This window comes from Neoarius graeffei, chromosome 9 (genome assembly GCF_027579695.1).
Source record: "Neoarius graeffei isolate fNeoGra1 chromosome 9, fNeoGra1.pri, whole genome shotgun sequence".
NCBI lineage: Eukaryota > Metazoa > Chordata > Actinopteri > Siluriformes > Ariidae > Neoarius > Neoarius graeffei.
This window is the reverse complement of record NC_083577.1, coordinates 19,992,732-20,014,218: the sequence shown is the minus strand read 5'-3', so window position 1 is coordinate 20,014,218 and position 21,487 is coordinate 19,992,732. Positions and strand designations below refer to the sequence as shown.

Below are 21,487 nucleotides of genomic sequence, written 5' to 3'. Positions count from 1 at the left end.
GGACACGACTAAAATGTGTATTTTAACTAAGATATTGTGTATTTCTTATGAAAAAATATATTTAAACCATGGATAGGATATGGAGTCACACAACAGTGCAAAAGAAATACTGTTTCTGAAGGATTTTAATCATAATATTTCATAGTTAAGTATGAAGTTAGAGTGCGGGGACAGGTAACACATGCTATTTTTCAGTGTTTTAGGTAGTTTTTATTAATCCTTACAATTATATACCTGGGGCGGCACGGTGGTGTAGTGGTTAGCGCTGTCGCCTCACAGCAAGAAGGTCTGGGTTCAAGCCCTGTGGCTGGCGAGGGCCTTTCTGTGCGGAGTTTGCATGTTGTCCACGTGGGTTTCCTCTGGGTGCTCCAGTTTCCCCCACAGTCCAAAGACATGCAGGTTAGGTTAACTGGTGACTCTAAATTGACCGTAGGTGTGAATGTGAGTGTGAATGGTTGTCGAACAGGATAAAGCGGCTAGAGATAATGAGATGAGATGAGTTAACCTAACCTGCATGTCTTTGGACTGTGGGGGAAACCGGAGCACCCGGAGGAAACCCACGCGGACACGGGGAGAACATGCAAACTCTGCACAGAAAGTCCCTCGTCAGCCACGGGGCTTGAACCCGGACCTTCTTGCTGTGAGGCGACAGCGCTAACCACTACACCACTGTGCCGCCCTGATGAGAATTATATACCTTAAATTTGAAATCAGATCAATGTGCAGGGCATTCTGCGTAATAAGGAAATGTATTTTAAAGTAGATTTTTATGTGCATTTATACATATGATTTTCTAGGGACGGAAATGGCACCGATTCGGTGGAATGGCTCTTATCAAAAGGACACAGGACTCCTTCAGAGAATCTAGTGTAATAATGGAATGACACTGTAGGTGGCAGCAATGCAACAAACTGGATGCCAGCTGCCATAAAACGCCATAGAAGAAGAAGAAGAAAAATACTCGTTAGCATTTTGCCTTCTGCTTACCGGTTAGCAGAAAGTTTGACATTGTGTGTTTGTGTGAAGTTTCTCGAAGATGCCAGTGGCAGTCATGCTGGGAGAACATTACGAGAAGCTTCTGGAGCAGTGTGAAACTCAGGAGCTGGAGGTATAACTGAGCGGAGACTAGACAGTGACACAGGGCTGTAATTAGCTAGTAAACATGAATTACATTTACAGTGAGTGATGTCACTGTCATTATAGACAGAGATAGAGATATAACCTCCTTTATTCTGTATGAGGGATAATAATATACAGTGACCTTAAGGTCTTTATTAGCTTAAGGGCGTTACTTAGCAATATCTCACTGTACACAATCAATGCTTTTTACACGAATACTAACTAAATAAATCAATAATTTAAAAAAAAAATCTTACTGCTTCCACTAAAAAAAAAAAAAAACCTAGTCCGTTATCTTCTCCGTTTCGAGTTGTCTGGGTAATCTTCTTCAGATTAGCTGCTTGGCATTATAATTCATGTAAAACTGAACATTAATCCGTGTTAAGTCTTCCTAGGTGTTTTCTGATGGAGTAACGCCTTTTTTTCCTACCGCAGGATGTTCTGCGGATCGATATGATTGGATAAGGTTCTCTTGAGGCGATGATCATGCCCTGTGTCCAAAATCACTCACTATGCAGTGGTGCTTGAAAGTTTGTGACCCCTTTAGAATTTTCTGTATTCCTGCATAAATATGACCTAAAACATGATCAGGTTTTCACACAAGTCCTAAAAGTAGATAAAGAGAACCCAGTTAAACAAATGATACAAAAATATTCTACTTGGTCATTTATTTATAGAGCAAAATGATCTGATATTACTGTACATATCTGTGAGTGGCAAAAGTATGTGAACCTCTAGGATTAGCAGTTAATTTGAAGGTGAAATTAGTCAGGTGTTTTCAATCAGTGTGTGAGCGGGCACCCTGTTTTATTTAAAGAACAGGGATCTATCAAAGTCTGATCTTCACAACACATGTTTGTAGAAGTGTATCATGGCACGAACAAAGGAGATTTCTGAGGACCTCAGAAAAAGCGTTGTTGATGCTCATCAGGCTGGAAAAGGTTACAAAACCATCTCTGAAGAGTTTGGACTCCAACAATCCACAATCAGACAGATTGTGTATAAATGGAGGAAATTCAAGACCATTGTTACCCTCCCCAGGAGTGGTCGACCAACCAAGATCACTCCAAGAGCAAGGCGTGTAATAATCGGTGAGGTCAATAAAAGGAGAAAGCCACTGCTCTCCAAAAAGAACATTGCTGCTCATCTGCAGTTTGCTAAAGATCATGTGGACAAGCCAGGAGGTTATTGGAAAAATGTTTTGTGGTCAGATGAGGCCAAAATAGAACTTTTTGGTTTAAATGAGAAGCATTATGTTTGGAGAAAGTAAAACCTTGCATTCCAACATAAGAACCGTATCCCGTCTGTGAAACATGGTGGTGGTAGTATCATGGTTTGGACCTGTTTTGCTGCATCTGGGCCAGGACAGCTGGCCATCATTGATGGAACAATGAATTCTGAATTATACCAGTGAATTCTAAAGGAAAATGTCAGGACATCTGTCCATGAACTGAATCTCAAGAGAAGGTGGGTCATGCAGCAAGACAATGACCCTAAGCACACAAGTCGTTCTACCAAATAACGGTTAAAGAAGAATAAAGTGAATGTTTTGGAATGGCCAAGTCAAAGTCCTGACCTTAATCCAATCGAAATGTTGTGGAAAGACCTGAAGCAAGCAGTTCATGTGAGGAAACCCACCAACATCCCAGAGTTGAAGCTGTTCTGTATGGAGGAATGGGCTAAAATTCCTCCAAGCTGGTGTGCAGAAACATTTAATTGATTGCTGCACAAGGGGGGGGGGGGTCACACCAGATACTGAAAGCAAAGGTTCACATACTTTTGCCACTCACAGATATGTAATATTGGATCATTTTCCTCCATAAATAAATGACCAAGTATAATAATTTTGTATCATTTGCTTAACTGGGTTCTCTTTATCTACTTTTAGGACATGTGTGAAAATCTGATGTTGTTTTAGGTCATATTTATGCAGAAATATAGAAAATTCTAAAGGGTTCACAAACTTTCAAGCACCACTGTATAGTGAGTTCGCCATTTTGTAGTGCTGTCTGAATGTATAGTGAGAATTATTACACTTTACATAGTGGAGTCATAGTATCCCAAAATGCACCGTGAAAAATGGTGTACAACTGATGGACACAAACCAAGCAATATATCCCATCATGCACTGCGGTCGTGCTGAAAGAAGGGCAGTAATATTATAGTGTGTTGGGGTAAATGGACAGAGGAAGAAAACCCATTATAAACAGACATTCAAGTCCAATTAAAAATAGTAAGAGAACAGAAATAAGCTAAAATAGAATAAGACATAAAATATAGGGAAAAAAGTTACAGTGCAGAGCAAGGAATTAATCAAAAACCTCGAATTTGATTTAATAAAAGGCAGCGACAAAGAAGAAAGTATTCAGCCTTGATTTTAAAAGAACTGAAAGATGCAGCAGACACAAAGTACTTTGAGTTTTTATTAATGTGGGAAATACAACCCTGATTCCAAAAAAGTTGGGACAGAGTACAAATTGTAAATAAAAACAGAAAGCAATAATTTACAAATCTCAAAAACTGATATTCTATTCACAATAGAACATGGACAACATATCAAATGTCGAAAGTGAGACATTTTGAAATTTCATGCCAAATATTGGCTCATTTGAAATTTCATGACAGCAACACATCTCAAAAAAGTTGGGACAGGGGCAATAAGAGGCTGGAAAAGTTAAAGGCACAAAAAAGGAACAGCTGGAAGACCAAATTGCAACTCATTAGGTCAACTGGCAATAGGTCATTAACATGACTGGGTATAAAAAGAGCATCTTGAAGTGGCAGCGGCTCTCAGAAGTAAAGATGGGAAGAGGATCACCAGTCCCCCTAATTCTGCACCGACAAATAGTGGAGCAATATCAGAAAGGAGTTCGACAGTGTAAAATTGTAAAGAGTTTGAACATATCATCATCTACAGCAGTGGTTCCCAACCTTTTTCTGAAGGGACCCATACTTTTACCATTGTAAGCTTCGGTGACACCCCCCCATGAAATTTATTATGAAATAATAGGCCTACCTCTTTTACATGAAGTACTTTATTATTTTGGAATAATTCAGGCTACCTGCAATTTCACTTCAGAACCTGTGGCCTACTTTAACAAACACATCTTTCTTAATCATATTTCAGTATAGGCCTATTACCTGCTTAAACAACACAGACCAATGACAAAAACCAGTGTGAAATTAGGCTACATAAACTATACTTGTAAAACATGTTTCTTAATTATATTTCAATATATTACCAAATTAAAAAAAAAAACAAAACAGCAACAACACGGAAAATGAGGAAAACCTGTGTAAAATTAACACACTTGCAATAGGCACACATTTTTGTTGATTTTTTTTTTTTATCTCCAGGCAACCTAACTTTTAATGAGAGCCTTGACACTGTATTTCCTGAGCCAGTGCTGGGATGTCTGGAGTGACGTTGGTAACAGCCAAATGAAAGTCACTGTGCACATCCAGTTTGTTGCGTGCCTTTGTTTTGATGGTGACCAGCGTGCTGAAAGCAGTCTCTGACAGGTATGTTGTGGCAAAAGGCAAGATGAGTCTGGTGATCACATGATGAGCAAGCCTGGGAGTGACTACTGCTCCCTTTACCAACCAAAACCGCTTGTATCCATGCTCATCATAGAACCGCTTGCAGAGAGAATTGGACTTTATATCCACGAGCTCATCCTCAGCCTGGAGGTGCTCCACATCATCTTTAGCGAGAAATGGGCCCATCACCCATGCGTCTTTTGAGATATGTTCATTAATATCCAAAAAACGCGAGCGCATCTCCTCTTGAAGCTGATCCATGTGGCAGGTGAATTGTCTGACCAAAGCATCAGGTAGCTTCCCCCCTGATTGTTGTAGTACCAAGGGAAACTGTCGCAGGTCCCCCTTTCCCAATTTATTCCGTCTGTACTCCACTTTGCGCAAAAACGCATCCACTGTCTCTCTGCACTCCATGACGGTGGCGTCTGCGGCCTGCATACGTTTGTTTGCCTCATTGTACAGACTGAATATCTCCGCAAGATACGCAGTCTTGATGAGAAACTCGACTGTCATTTCGTCCACTAGTTTCGTGTTGTGTACGGCTAAGAATTCCTGTATTTGTTGTTTAAGTTCCATGAATCGCATCAACACTTTCCCACGAGAAAGCCAGCGGACTTCGGTATGAAGGAGTGTCTGATGCGTCTCATCCTCACACAGCTGTGCAAAGATTCTTTTGTTGACCGGATGAGCTTTTATAAAGTTTACTATTTTGACCACAGTCTTTAAGGTTTCGTTCAGGTCTTTGCAGAGGTGTTTGCCTGCCAGTGCGTGTCTGTGTATCATACAGTGAAACACTAAGCAGTGCGGTGCCTTCTCTTTCAAACGGCTGCTGAAGCCTTTATTTTTCCCCATCATTGACGCGGCTCCATCTGTGCAGCATGCAACTATATTTTCATAGGGAATGTTGTGGCTTGTGAAGTATGTGTCAACTACACTGAATATATCCTCTCCTCTTGTGGCGGATGTGAGATTGACAGACATAAGAATGTCTTGTTTAAGCTTACTTTCCTCAATGTACTGTACATAAAGAATGAGGATTGCTTCCTCCGCCACAGTGGTGGTTTCATTCAGCTGGATTGAAAACGGGCCGGTCTTAAGTTTTTTGATGAGTGTGCGCTCAACGTTTCCTGCCATTCTGTCGATTCTGTCTTTCACTATGTTGTCAGACAGTAGTACAGTCTTAAATTTGTTAGCCACCTGCGGTCCACACAGTATATCAGCCATTTTAATGCAAGCAGGTTTAATCAGTGTCTCGCCGATGCTGTGCGGCTTTTTGGCTTTGGCAATTAGGAGAGAGCACTCGAGATGCAATCGTTGCTTGCCTCTGGTCACTGCCAGCCCTAAAGAAATGGTCCTTGATGTTTTGGGGCCTGTTGGCGACAACAAGCTCTCGTTTTCTGAGAAAAAACTCTTTCGGTTTACCCACCGTCTCGGGATGTTTAGTTGTCTGGTGTCGCTTCAGCTTGCAGGGCTTCAAATTTTCGTTGGCTAGTTTCTCATGACAAAAGACACATTTCAGCTTTAATTTTATGCACTGCTTCTATGAAACCAAACTCTAAATAACTTTTTTGGTACCCCCTCTTTTTCTTTTTGACACATTCCGCAGTCTCTTCTACCTGACGATTCGCCATCTTTCACAGTTCCCAGCGCAGTTTACGTTGCTAGCAACGGCTACACAGCACTGCACGAGAAGCAATGACGTGACGTCACACACTGTTTCTCGTGATAACTGTCCTATCGTAACTTATTTTTTGTTTATGTATTTAAATACTGAATACATGTTTAATGCAGCCCTTGAATTTTGTTGGTTTTGTAACATACTGTATATGAATTAAATGCTCTCTCATTTATTTAACATATACGACTTGCATTAAAATTATCAATCCCCTTAAAATCAAGAGGGCTTCGCGACCCCCCGTGGATCTTTGGCGACCCCCAGGTTGGGAACCACTGATCTACAGTGTATCATCAAAAGATTCAGAGAATCTGGAAGAATCTCTGTGCGTAAGGGTCAAGGCCTGAAAACCATACTGGGTGCCCGTGATCTTCGGGCCCTTAGACGGCAGTGCATCACATACAGGCATGCTTCTGTATGTGGAAATCTCAAAATGGGCCCAGGAATATTCCCAGAGAACATTATCTGTGAACACAATTCACCGTGCCATCCGCCGTTGCCAGCTAAAACTCTATAGTTCAAAGAAGAAGCCGTATCTAAACATGATCCAGAAGCGCAGACGTCTTCTCTGGGCCAAGGCTCATTTAAAATGGACTGTGGCAAAGTGGAAAACTGTTCTGTGGTCAGATGAATCAAAATTTGAAGTTCTTTGTGGAAATCAGGGACGCCGTGCCATTCGGACTAAAGAGGAGAAGGACGGCCCAAGTTGTTATCAGCGCTCAGTTCAGAAGCCTGCATCTCTGATGGTATGTGGTTGCATTAGTGCATGTGGCATGGGCAACTTACACATCTGGAAAGACACCATCAATGCTGAAAGGTATATCCAGGCTCTAGAGCAACATATGCTCCCATCCAGATGACGTCTCTTTCAGGGAAGACCTTGCATTTTCCAACATGACAATGCCAAACCACATACTGCATCAATTACAGCATCATGGCTGCGTAGAAGAAGGGTCCGGGTACTGAACTGGCCAGCCTGCAGTCCAGATCTTTCACCCATAGAAAACATTTGGTGCATCATAAAATGGAAGATACGACAAAAAAGACCTAAGACAGTTGAGCAACTAGAATCCTACATTAGACAAGAATGGGTTAACATTCCTATCCCTAAACTTGAGCAACTTGTCTCCTCAGTCCCCAGACGTTTACAGACTGTTGTAAAGAGAAAAGGGGATGTCTCACAGTGGTAAACATGGCCTTGTCCCAACTTTTTTTGAGATGTGTTGTCATGAAATTTAAAATCACCTAATTTTTCTCTTTAAATGATACATTTTCTCAGTTTAAACATTTGACATGTCATCTGTTATATTCTGAATAAAATGTGGAAGTTTCAAAATTCCATATCATCGCATTCCGTTTTTATTTACAATTTGTACTTTGTCCCAACTTTTTTGGAATCGGGGTTGTAAAATCAATCAGTATAATATGGATTTATCACAAAAATACACACATACGTATACTATTTTGAAAACCCGCCAGCTGACTGATCTGGTACATTTTAATTGTGTGACAGTGATGTAAATAACAGCGTAGCGGAGTAGTGTCCGCAAGTGTGTTTTTCGTTTTACCAATGAGCTTACTATATAGTCCTCTATGTAGAATTCCGTAGATATAGTGAGTGGGGAGAAGTGAGTGATTTTGGACACAGCCCATAATATTGGCGTAACAAAGTCACCTCAATATTAGTGACTGAACCAAATAAAGCACAAAACAGTGTAAATGATGTATAAAAATCTTTCTCGCGCGCGTGTGTGTACAGTTGTGGTCAGAAGTTTACATACAGTGACATGAATGTCATCTTGGATATAAATATCATGGCAATACAGGGTTAGTCAAAATTGTTAACACTAATGGATTAGTTTTCTCCTGCAGATAGATGTACACCATGGGTGACATTTCCCCACGAAATGTGTGTCCGGGCTTTAAATGGTACTGTTGCTTGCTGGTTTTTGTGTGTTGAACACTATGGCGAACAGGTTGAGACCATCCTGTAATTCATCTTGCACATATGATTGTATGTTTTGTGAATAAATGGTTTCTACCATTTCAGTGTTAACATAATTTTGACGAACCCTGTATTTGGGCTTTGAGTAATTTCTTTGAACTGTTCTTTTTCTGTGGCAGAATGATTGTACAGCATACATCTTTTAATTAAAAAAAAAAAACGCTAGAATTTGGTGCACAAGTTTTAACTTTCTTTGGGTTTTCTGAAATCAATACAAGGTCAAAAATAGACATACGCTCATTTAGATTATTAATTCAGAGGTGCTGAAACTTCCAAAATGTCTCTTATCCTGCCGAGGTCTCTTAACTTCCTGTTAGTGATCATGATTGACTACAGCTGGTAGCTTCTCAGTGCCTTCATAAAAAGGGTTTGTTTACAACACTCTTTGGATTGTCCAACACAGTAAAATGGGAAAGTCCAAGGAGCTCAGTGCAGATCTGAGAAAGAGGATCGCAGATATACACAACTCCAGAATGTCTCTTGGAGCCATTTCTAAACAACTGCAAATTCCAAGATCAGTTCAAACAATTGTATCCAAGTTATTGTGAGGTGTAGCTCACTTTGCTTCAAGAAAACCTAAACTGTCACCCTCAGTTGAAAGGAAATTGATTTGGATGGTCAGAAACAACCTGGAAACCACCATGACACAGCCCTGCCATGAACTGGAAGCTGATGGATCACTGTCTACAGTTCAGATCACTATGGACTAAGAGGCTGCTATCCAAGAAATAACCCCCTGCTCCACAATTGACACCTTCAAGCTTAACTAAAGTTTGAAGCTGACTACATGGACAAAGAAAAAGCCTTCTGGAGGATAGCTGTATGGTGAGATGAGACAAAGATTGAGTTGTTTGGCCACAATGACCACCATGTACAGAGGGACATTGTACCAGCTGATGGTGGTGGTAGGATCATCATGTTCTGGGGCTGTTTTACTGCCAGTGGAAGTGGTTCATTGCACAAAGTGGATGGAATAATGAAGAAGGAGGACTACCTCAGAATTCTTCAGCATAAACCATCAGAAACTTGAGCACGACTTGGGAGTTACAACAGGACAATGAACCCAAACACACATCAGAGCTGGTTGTGGAGGATAAAGCAGGCTAACATTAAGCAACAAGTCCTGACTTCAACCCTATTGAAAATGTATGGACCATACTTATAAGTCGAGTCCATGCCAAGAAAAAAACAAAACAAAATTAATTGAACTCTACCAATTCTACCATGAAGAGTCGTGAAATATCCAACCAGAATTCTGCTAGAAGTTTGTTCATGCTAAACAAAAACGTTTGGTCAAGGTGAATCTTGCAAAGAGACATTTTACCTCAATATTAGGTGTGCTGTTATATTTTTGACCTGTATGTATAATTTTGACACTGTGATTTCAGAAAACCCAAAGAAAATTAAAACTTGTGCACCAAATTCTAGTGTTTTTTTTTAATGAAAGATGTATGCTGTACAATCTGCCACAGAAAAAGAACAGTTCAAAGAAATTACTGAAAGCCCAAATATTGCCATGACATTCATGTCACTGTATGTAAACTTCTGACCAAAACTCTGTGTGTGTGTGTATTTAAGTTATTCCATGAAATCGAGTCGTACATGAGCTGATAGCCGACGAGGCGCTTAGCACGGAGTTGGCTATAGTATGACAAGATTGAGTGGAATAACTGTTTTATTCTATCCACATTCACTGGATTTTGAGAAACAGTATTTTTATTTTTTGCAAATTCAATAAATAAAAACTTCATATAAAACTTTTGACAAAATAATTTCTGCTTAGAATGTAAGCAAACTGGTGAAATGACAGTCGCAATTTGTGAACAATGCTATAATAATAATTCTTGGAAAATAAAGATACGTTCTTACCATCAAGTACTTTTATTCCATATTTTGTTGGGGGCGGGGTTTTGTTTTCGAGTAGAGGTTTTTATTTTGTCCTCGGTTGGTTCAGCAACATGCTCCGCCATTTTCTCCGTATTCTTTAGGGTTTTTTTTTTTTTGGTGGTTTGCAAACCAACTTTAAAGGTGCATTATTGCCACCAACTGGGCTGGAGTGTGGAACAGGAGATATTGGGGGAGGAGCCCTGATATTCTTTTAGCCATTTCTGTTTCTTTTATGAATACTTTATCAAGTGATGTATCTGACTTGATGTGCTCTGCCATTTTGTTTTTCTCTACTCACAGAAAATGAGCTGATATCCTAGTAGCAGAGTAGCCAATCAGGGCACGTGATTGCTCATATCCACTGAATATGGATAGTGTGTGTGTGTGTGTGTGTGTGTGTAAAGTATACAGACCCATTCTCATCTCATCTCATTATCTCTAGCCGCTTTATCCTGTTCTACAGGGTTGCAGGCAAGCTGTAGCCTATCCCAGCTGACTACGGGCGAAAGGCAGGGTACACCCTGGACAAGTCGCCAGGTCATCACAGGGCTGACACATAGACACAGACAACCATTCACACTCACATTCACACCTACGGTCAATTTAGAGTCACCAGTTAACCTAACCTGCATGTCTTTGGACTGTGGGGGAAACCGGAGCACCCGGAGGAAACCCACGCGGACACGGGGAGAACATGCAAACTCCACACAGAAAGGCCCTCGCCGGCCCCGGGGCTCGAACCCAGGACCTTCTTGCTGTGAGGCGACAGCGCTAACCACTACACCACCGTGCCGCCCGTATACAGACCCATTTGGCAATATTTTAAAACCGAGCAGGCAGTTTTCACTCTCGTGCAGAGGGAAAGGGTGATCACATATGCATATGAAGCTACAAAAAAAAATCCTAGGTTGTTAGTAGTATCCACAAAGTCAAGACTGATTTTCATTCCTCCTCAAGTGTAAAGATTGGGAGGAAATATAATTCCTGCAGAACTACAGATTTACAGTTCACATGAGAGTGACATGGAAAGGGGATAAGTAACACAGTCACAGACCTTAAATACAGGCAACTCACTATACAATAAGCAATAAGTAAATATATTTTACCCTAACACTACAAAACCAAAAAGTATGACTGATGGTGCAAAATGTAGATAGTTCTGAGCAGCAGTATGAACATTTTGGAAGATATTATATCCCTTTAGTAATGTGAATGAGTGTAGTGATTTTGAGTTGCAGAGTGAGAGGGAATGGAATGGAATATTCATCAGGTGTATTTGTTCAGAAGTCTTATGGCCTCCAGGAAGTAACTGTTCAGGAATCTAGTATACTTGGCCCAGGAGAGCCATAGCCTTCTTCCAGATGGAAGAAAAGTTTCATCGGAAGGGTGAGAGAAATCCTGATAGTGCAGTCCTTCCTTATACACAGCTCAGGGTAGATGTCCTCGATGAAAGGAAAATGTGACCCATGAGGGCTCGACATTAACGGTAGTCCGACTGTCCAGGACAACCAAATGTTTGGTCCGGACAAGTCAGCTCCTGTCCGACAGGACGAGTTGAATATTTGTTGAAAATCACCATTTTTAATAGAAATTATTCAAGAGTTACATCAATACGAACCAAACTTTCGATCAAGCGATACGAACCAAACTTTCGATCAAGCTTTGTCTTGCACAAACGGCAGTAATCGTTTGGTGCCATTGTTTTTTCCTATTTTTGTTTTGCCTTCTCTTTCTCCTTCCTTCTCTTCTTTGCCTCTTCATCTTCTTCGTCGCTCTAACTACGTCACCGGGTACAACTGCCATGATTGGCCATGGGCTACGTATACGCCAAATGATAGACATTCGCAACGTCCAATAAACGGCCGTTGACAATCGTAAACCACACCTCCCCTCCGAGAAATTCAATAGGCGGATTCCAGACCATATTTCACTTGTGATATGGTCTGGTGTTAACCAGACTATATGGCAGTCAGTGCATGCAGCAAAACCCCTTACTTTCACTTCTGGGTTGAGTACCAGGATCGTCTAGACCTAGGTATATATTACAATATATTCCTACTTCTATAGTTATTACTCATTTTCGTAGGGGAATAGGAGATATATTTAGGTGCGGCAAGTACTCTGCATTGTTCAATTTATAGTAATGAAAATTTTTTTTTGGTGTGCAAATGATAGTGCGGTGCTGAGGTTGCGCAACGCGGCGGAGTGCCACATATCTGCGCTTTAGGGAAAGCCCTGATTAAAACATAACTACCTGCTTTTTGATAAACTTTGTTAATCACTTTCCTTTCGCTGAACTAGTAAATGCATAGGATTAAAAAGGCTATATGGTCAGGAAAAGTGAGAAATCCTGCTGCTTGTCCGACTGGATGAGTGGATTAAAAAGTTAATGTCAAGCCCTGCCCAGTACAACAGTGATAAATATAGATACAAATCGCGTACTGAGAGTTTGCATAATGTTTCATTTTTCATCACAGGCTACCGTATAATATGGAAATATCTGTTGCAATCTTTATATTATAATAAACGTACATTGCCACTGTGATCACTGTTTTTTGTGAATTCAGCAAGATTTTCAAATATCCTAGAGCACAAATGTCAAATACAGTGGTGCTTGAAAGTTTGTGAACCCTTTAGAATTTTCTATATTTTTGCATAAATATGACCTAAAACATCAGATTTTCACACGAGTCCTAAAAGTAAATAGAGAACCCAGTTAAACAAATGAGACAAAAATATGATATCTGGTCATTTATTTATTGAGGAAAATAATCCAATATTACATATTTGTGAGTGGCAAAAGTATGTGAACCTTTGCTTTCAGTATCTGGTGTGACCCCCTTGTGCAGCAATAACTGCAACTAAACGTTTCCGGTAACTGTTGATCAGTCCTGCACACCGGCTTGGAGGAATTTTAGCCCATTCCTCCGTACAGAACAGCTTCAACTCTGGGATGTTGGTGGGTTTCCTCACATGAACTGTTCGCTTCAGGTCCTTCCACAACATTTTAAGTGGATTTAAGGTCAGGACTTTGACTTGGCCATTCCAAAACATTAACTTCATTCTTCTTTAACCATTCTTTGGTAGAACGACTTGTGTGCTTAGGGTCATTGTCTTGCTACATGACCCACCTTCTCTTGAGATTCAGTTCATGGACAGATGTCCTGACATTTTCCTTTAGAATTTGCTGGTATAATTCAGAATTCATTGTTCCATCAATGATGGCAAGCCGTCCTGGCCCAGATGCAGCAAAACAGGCCCAAACCATGATGATACCACCACCATGTTTCACAGATGGGATAAGGTTCTTATGCTGGAATGCAGTGTTTTCCTTTCCCCAAACATAACACTTCTCATTTAAACCAAAAAGTTCTATTTTGGTCTCATCCATCCACAAAACATTTTTCCAATAGCTTTCTGGCTTGTCCATGTGATCTTTAGCAAATTGCAGACGAGCAGCAATGTTCTTTTTGGAGAGCAGTGGCTTTCTCCTTGCAACCCTGCCATGCACACCATTGTTCAGCATGCCGATGGTGGACTCATGAACATTGGATAATGTGAGAGAGTCCTTCAGTTGCTTAGAAGTTACCCTGGGGTCCTTTGTGACCTTGCTGACGAGTACATGCCTTGCTCTTGGAGTGATCTTTGTTGGTCGACCATTCCTGGGGAGGGTAACAATGGTCTTGAATTTCCTCCATTTGTACACAATCTGTCTGACTGTGGATTGGTGGAGTCCAAACTCTTTTTAGAGATGGTTTTGTAACCTTTTCCAGCCTGATGAGCATCAACGCTTTTTCTGAGGTCCTCAGAAATCTCCTTTGTTCGTGCCATGATACACTTCCACAAACGTGTGTTGTGAAGATCAGACTTTGATAGATCCCTGTTCTTTAAATAAAACAGGGTGCCCACTCACACCTGATTTGTCATCCCATTGATTGAAAACACCTGACTCTAATTTCACCTTCAAATGAACTGCTAATCCTAGAGGTTCACATACTTTTGCCACTCACAGATATGTAATATTGGATCGTTTTCCTTAATAAATAAATGACCAAGTATAATATTTTTGTCATAGTTATGTAACTGGGTTCTCTTTATCTACTTGGTACTTGTGTGAAAATCTGTTGTTTTAGGTCATTTTTATGCAGAAATATAGAAAATTCTAAAGGGTACACAAACTTTCAAGCACCACTGTACATACACACTTGTGTCCTGTTAGTGTTAGGAGGAAAGTTTAATTGCAGTAGAGAATTACACTAGATTATGCTGTATTAAACAAGCCCCCCTCCTCCCAAATCTTTAAGCGTCAAATCAGTCAACCATTCCAGATATTCAAATAATATAAATTAGGCACAATTCACACTCCTACTATTTTTTTTTATAAAAGGCGCTTTATTAACAATACCACTGTTGAGTTTCTAGTTCGTTACCCTAGTTTATTTTATTATTTTATGGCTGTATGAAAAACATTTAATTGTAGCTTACTCTCTGTGAACTCCTGTAATTTTGTGTTTTTTGGGGTGTAGCGATACACTCCAGGCACGATTCGAGTCAATTCGTGATACTGGCTTCATGATTCTATTCGGTTCAGTTCCCAGAATGTTTTGAACAAAGTTTGAATGAACATTTTAAGACTGCTTTTTATTTCTGAATCAGAAACTTTGCAAAAGAATATACATTTCTGTTTGTATCAAACGAAATAAATTGAACATTATGAACAGAGGTTTCATGTTGTAAACAAAATGTACAGTGGGACAAAAAAGTATTTAGTCAGCCACCAATTGTGCAAGTTCTCCCACTTAAAAAGATGAGAGAGGCCTGTAATTTTCATCATGGGTATACCTCAACTATGAGAGACAGAATGGGGGGAAAGAATCCAGAAAAGCACATTGTAGGATTTTTAATGAATTAATTGGTAAATTCCTCGGTAAAATAAGTATTTGGTCACCTACAAACAAGCAAGATTTCTGGCTCTCACAGACCTGTAACAACTTCTTTAAGAGGCTCCTCTGTCCTCCACTCGTTACCTGTATTAATGGCACCTGTTTGAACTTATCAGTATAAAAGATACCTGTCCACAACCTCAAACAGTCACACTCCAAACTCCACTATGGCCAAAACCAAAGAGCTGTCAAAGGACACCAGAAACAAAATTGTAGACCTGCCCCAGGCTGGGAAGACTGAATCTGCAATAGGTAAGCAGCTTGGTGTGAAGAAATCAACTGTGGGAGCAATTATTAGAAAATGGAAGACATACAAGACCACTGATAATCTCCCTCGATCTGGGGCTCCACGCAAGATCTCACCCCATGGGATCAAAATGATCACAAGAACGGTGAGCAAAAATCCCAGAACCACACGGGGGGGACCTAGTGAATGACCTGCAGAGACCTGGGACCAAAGTAACAAAGGCTATCATCAGTAACACACTATGCCGCCAGAGACTCAAATCCTGCAGTGCCAGACGTGTCCCCCTGCTTAAGCCAGTACATGTCCAGGCCCGTCTGAAGTTTGCTAGAGAGCATTTGGATGATCCAGAAGAGGATTGGGAGAATGTCATATGGTCAGATGAAACCAAAATAGAACTTTTTGGTAAAAACTCAACTTGTCGTGTTTGGAGGAGAAAGAATGCTGAGTTGCATCCAAAGAACACCGTACCTACTGTGAAGCATGGGGGTGGAAACATCATGCTTTGGGGCTGTTTTTCTGCAAAGGGACCAGGACGACTGATCCGTGTAAAGGAAAGAATGAATGGGGCCATGTATCATGAGACTTTGAGTGAAAACCTCCTTCCATCAGCAAGGGCATTGAAGATGAAATGTGGCTGGATCTTTCAGCATGACAGTGATCCCAAACACACCGCCCGGGTAACGAAGGAGTGGCTTCGTAAGAAGCATTTCAAGGACCTGGAGTGGCCTAGCCAGTCTCCAGATCTCAACCCCATAGAAAATCTTTGGAGGGAGTTGAAAGTCCGTGTTGCCCAGCGACAGCCCCAAAACATCACTGCTCTAGAGGAGATCTGCATGGAGGAATGGGCCAAAATACCAGCAACAGTGTGTGAAAACCTTGTGAAGACTTACAGAAAACGTTTGACCTCTGTCATTGCCAACAAAGGGTGTATAACAAAGTATTGAGATGAACTTTTGTTATTGACCAAATACTTATTTTCCACCATAATTTGCAAATAAATTCTTTAAAAATCAGACAATGTGATTTTTCTGGATTTTTTTTTCTTCTCATTTTGTCTCTCATAGTTGAAGTGTACCTATGATGAAAATTACAGGCCTCTCTCATCTTTTTAAGTGGGAGAACTTGCACAATTGGTGACTGACTAAATACTTTTTTGCCCCACTGTATGTCTATGATATCTTAAAAATAAATAAATACAAAAACGTTTTATTGAATAAACAAAGTCTCTGGTCTGGCGGAAAATGTTCGACTGAAACATCATGGGCTCTATAGCAGCACCTGAGGATAGAGCTATGGAGCTCCAAAGTCGGCTAAACTGATCGTTTTCCATGGGCTCTTTCTCAAGTACTGTAGATTTTTGAAGTGCAGGGATGGTGTTGTATGATGATCTCTTTTTAGCCATTATAACATGGTCGTGTAGCTAGTCACATAATGTATAATCTGTTTTAGTTGTTGTGATCTGTCCCCAGAGCTATCCATCACTCCACAAGTGCACATGATCTCTCAGGCTTTCTATGAAAGAATGTGATCATGTGACCCGTGTGCGCTCTGTATTTTAACTCTGTGGGTTACACAAACAGGGTTTTGTTCCACTCCTGTCTGTTTATGCTTTGCAAATTAGCTTTGTGTGACTTGAATTATGGCAGCGGAGATTTGTGTGATGTGATTATTGACATGCTTAGAAGTAAACACCCACGTCACGCAAATATGAACTGAGAAAAAGTTTGAGATATTAGTTACTTGTTGTTGAACTGTTTTATTTGCATCAACATGGATATTTGGACTGATTTTATACAGTATGATGTTCTGAAGCACACATACGATGTTTTTATAATTTTAAATTGTCTAACCAGTATATAAATAGTAGGTTTAGTTTTCCCCACATCTCTGTAGAGAATATTTCCTGAAATGTGATGTTGCATAAAGTCTGCTACTAACTGTTACAGGCTCCAGGTGGCATTGCGACTCCACAAGTGTACTGCCAGTTACTGGCCCTCTACCTGCTGCACAATGATATGTGAGTGTTTGAGCTATTATTATTATTATTATTATTATTATTATTATTCGGCATGTAACGATTCATCCAATTCATAATTTGATTTGATTCACAATATTTTGGGGAAAAAAATTAAATGAAAAATTTTATTACCAAAAAAAAGCAACATTTTATTTTGCTGTTCTTTACCAAATTGAATTCCTTGTGTTTAAAAAAAAAAAAACCATACAAAAAACCTTTTGTTTTGTTTTCTTAATAAGCAGCAATAATTATTTACCCACTTTTGTAAAGTTTGGAGTAAAATATAATAACCTATTAACTAAAATATTCCTTTTACTAAATGAAAAGTTTTATAACAGTGTGGGAAATAAGGAATTTTAAGCAGACTGTCACAGAACAGCAGGCCTCAGTGTTAACTTTTGACACTTTTTGCCCTGCTGGGCAAATGGCCTCAATTTTTTTGCCCCCCTTGAACTTCTTTTTGCCATAAAATGTTGTGGTATTTCGGCAAGCTTTCAAGTACATGGTTCAAGGCAATACTGGTATGTTTTCTAGGGGTATAATTGAGTTATTTAGACAAAAGTACGTGTGTTTTTTTTTTTTTTTTTTTAAGATATTTATTTTTAAAAACATTTTATTTCTGCAACAGAAGAACAAGACAAGCCCTGAAGACATGAAACAAATCAATATCATATATGCAAGACTTATGTACAGTACTAGTACATAATATGCCTTTTTATATAGAGTTTAGGACACAACGCACTGTTTTGCCGATGATAATGACTAGCAATATTGCAAAGGTGAATTATAAAACTAAAAACATTATAAAACGGGAGTCTGTACTGCAGTACTGTCTTATCATTCAGTTTGCCATTGCATTTAGGAGGAAATTAAACAACTTGTCCTCCTCATCTACATCAGCTTCCTGCGCAGCCTCTGCAAATTGTGTGTGCCATCCATCCACAATCTCCTCCCCCCCCCCCCCCCCAAAAAAAAAAAAAATAAAAATATATAAAAGATATATTTATCTATGGGATAATTCGCTATGTAAATGATATATATTAAAAAAAAGCTAGTGGTAAGTACATTCAATGAATGGAAAGACATGCTTTTGTGTCTCAATTAGTAAACCACACCCTCTACAGTAAATATGTATGTGTATATGTGGACGTCTGAAAGTCAACCTGGGAAAAGCACAAATGCACGCGTGTGCCTGAAGCGAGCCAATCAGAATTGCCATTACAAATGGGGAACGATAAAACCAAAATGGAGATCACAGGGGAGCCGAGGATGCTGGTTAATACGTCTTGTTTTTTGTAATGTACTCACCTGAATCATTTTTGTGCTTAAAGGACATGGGACATGGATTTTTTTCTGGGTATAATTATGTATAAAGGACATAAGAAATGCCATCTAAATCACTGCAGGGTGTCAAAAATGTGAAAATCATCACATTATTCAACTTTTTTATACATCAGCATAAAACAATGATTCGTTAATTAGCTAAGCGGTCACGTGACCCATGACGTCACAAAAACTTTTCAAGGAGCCAGCGCTTGGGTATCTAATGTAAACAGGTTACCAAAATGGACACCATCGACAGTGACATTCCCGATGTTTCACGGAGATGTGAAGTTAGACCCTATCAATTCGAACCGATAGCTGGAAATTCACATGAACATAGATCTTGTCTTTACTCTGCCGGGTCAGATGATTCTGAGAGTGAGAGTTCATTCAATCCCCATGAAACTGAAAGCGGTCGGCTCGATAACACATCCTGGTAAGTTAAAAACAATTCTGCTCAAAGGCTAATGATCTGTTGAAAGAAGTATTATTTTTGTATCATACATTGAAAGTTCATCATAGATCTAGCTAAAGTCCGTTGCAAGCTAGTTTTTTTTTTTTTTGGCTGATATTTTTCGAGATTGATTGAGATTCAATGCTTCCAGAGTCCGAGATGAAAACATTCAAAATGGCGAAACGAGTCAGAATTATGATAATCAATAATTGATACACCCAAAATTATAATACTAATCCTTACCGCATGAGGCCCATGGTAAAACCACACTTCCAGGAGGGGCTGCCGTCTGCCTCCCAAGCCGGCCGAGAGCGCTCCTCGTCGGGCACGGCCAGGCGGACGAATGCCCTGGTCCGTCCGCCCTGTCTAAAAAATAATGGTACAACTCCGAGTGAAGGTATCAATGCGCTGTCGAAGCGCGCAGAAGGTGTTAGTACGCCTGTCATTATAGTGCGGACTTTCCATAGCATAGAAAATCGCCACGTTTCAATTTGTGTAACTGAACTTTGTTTCATGTCACTGGTCATATAAACCTATGTAAACAGGAAAAACGTGGAAGAGTTTGGTCGCATCTAACTACAGCCCCAAAAAAATACCATTGGCCATACTGAGCCTAGCTACATTGCTAACAGGAGTAACAGCGCGTCTGACTGACTGGGAGGTCGCAATACACCATGATGTTCAATGTACGTTAAACACTCTAAAAACGAAACAAATTTCTTGTCATCCAAGACACACAAACTATTTTGTCGCATTCGTCATCATCACGATTCACACTTCTCCATATTCATCTACCCGCTTGTGCTGTGCCCGAAAGTTTTTGTGACGTATGATCACGTGACAGCGGCTCTTCCGGTTGTAAAATATGCATATCGGAGCTCGAGCAGAAATGCCATATAATCATCACGAATATAACGATTTTGCTGAATTTAATAGATAATTTTGTATTTGTTGATGCAATTATTTCATATTTTTAATGGAAAGAAACTGATATAGCGTGCATTTATGTTTCATGTCCCATGTCCTTTAAAGAAGCTGCTCATAGGTGTGCCTGAACGGGCTTAACTCGCTAAAATAGTTCTGCCCGAGAATCTTGGTCGGGCAAATTGGGCATTCGGGCAATGCCTGGCATTGAGGCTTGGACAGGCAAGTCTGAAATGATGTCTGTCCATCCAAATTGCAGCCTGTCCAAATGACGGGCCAAAGGCCTGGAATAATGTTGCCAGGGGTCCGAGGCCTACCTTGGGGCTCTGGAAGCTGAAGGGCTTTAGATGCATGGAGATGGCTTTTCAGCTATTTCCAGACACATTTTTGTGATCTTCAAAGGCCAAATTACACTACAAATTGAATATAATTTTCAATTTCAAGAAAAACACACTTAAAGTTATACCCAAGAAAACAGTAGCACACACAGGTCAGTTCGATGTCTAGAAAGAAGTATGGGGGGCAAGAATTTTCAAGTTGGTTACAACTTACTGGTGCTCATATATAGGTACTGTAATGGCGCTCATGAAACATTGTCAACAATGACTATTTTTTTATACTACTATGTTTATAGTAAGTCTAAGAAATTTAGTAATTAACAATACAACTATTCTTACATAAGAGTTAAAATTTTGAGTATGAGATTCCAAATAACTTTGTAACAAAATAATGTTTAAAATGACTCAAAACTAGACATGGTAATATCATTTGGCATTCAGACTAAAATCTGCTGGACTCGAACTTAGAAAATAGAAGAAAATAAAAACTCTAAAATATAAATCTACATCCTCCAAAGCGTATGACTGTCATTCTTATTATGAATAAAAAAATGCACATAATAATAACCATAGATTGGCAGTTTGGCACCTAACATAATACTGTACTGCAAAGTTTCATGGAAACTGAACTGTTATTCAACCAACCTGATCAGTCGCATACTGTCAACCCTAAAACACGAGTTCAACTGCATCGTGCACTAAAAACAACGGTGAATACTGAGTGGATTATTATTGTCTTATTTAGTGTGCCACAGTCTGTGTCTCAGCATCAGATACAGGTTTAGTCATTTGACATTCTTTTCATGTTAGTGGGATACCTACCCAGCTGATAGCATAGCGTTGTATGGTGGTATGCCAGAATGCACTCCTACTTGCTGATGAGGGGTTTGTTGTAGGAATCTGAGCAGGTGGGTGGAGCACAGAAGCGTGGCAGGCCAGAACTGAGTTCTCTCGAACTCTTTATTTTAGCTTTTCAGCTTTCACTTTACACTCTCCCAGTCACACGCATGCACCC

At 39.9% G+C, this 21,487-nt stretch overlaps 1 protein-coding gene across 1 annotated transcript in view; it reads left to right on the top strand.

Moving 5' to 3' along the window:
* Positions 1–934: 934 nt before the first annotated feature.
* Positions 935–21,487, top strand: part of cops8 (COP9 signalosome subunit 8) — a 47,076-nt gene continuing 26,523 nt past the window's right edge. Inside the window, exons 1-2 of the mRNA XM_060928618.1 lie at positions 935–1,108; positions 17,363–17,433. Of these exons, the coding sequence (XP_060784601.1) occupies positions 1,037–1,108; positions 17,363–17,433 (143 nt within the window). The 5' untranslated portion in view covers positions 935–1,036. The remainder of the gene's footprint in view (positions 1,109–17,362; positions 17,434–21,487) is intronic.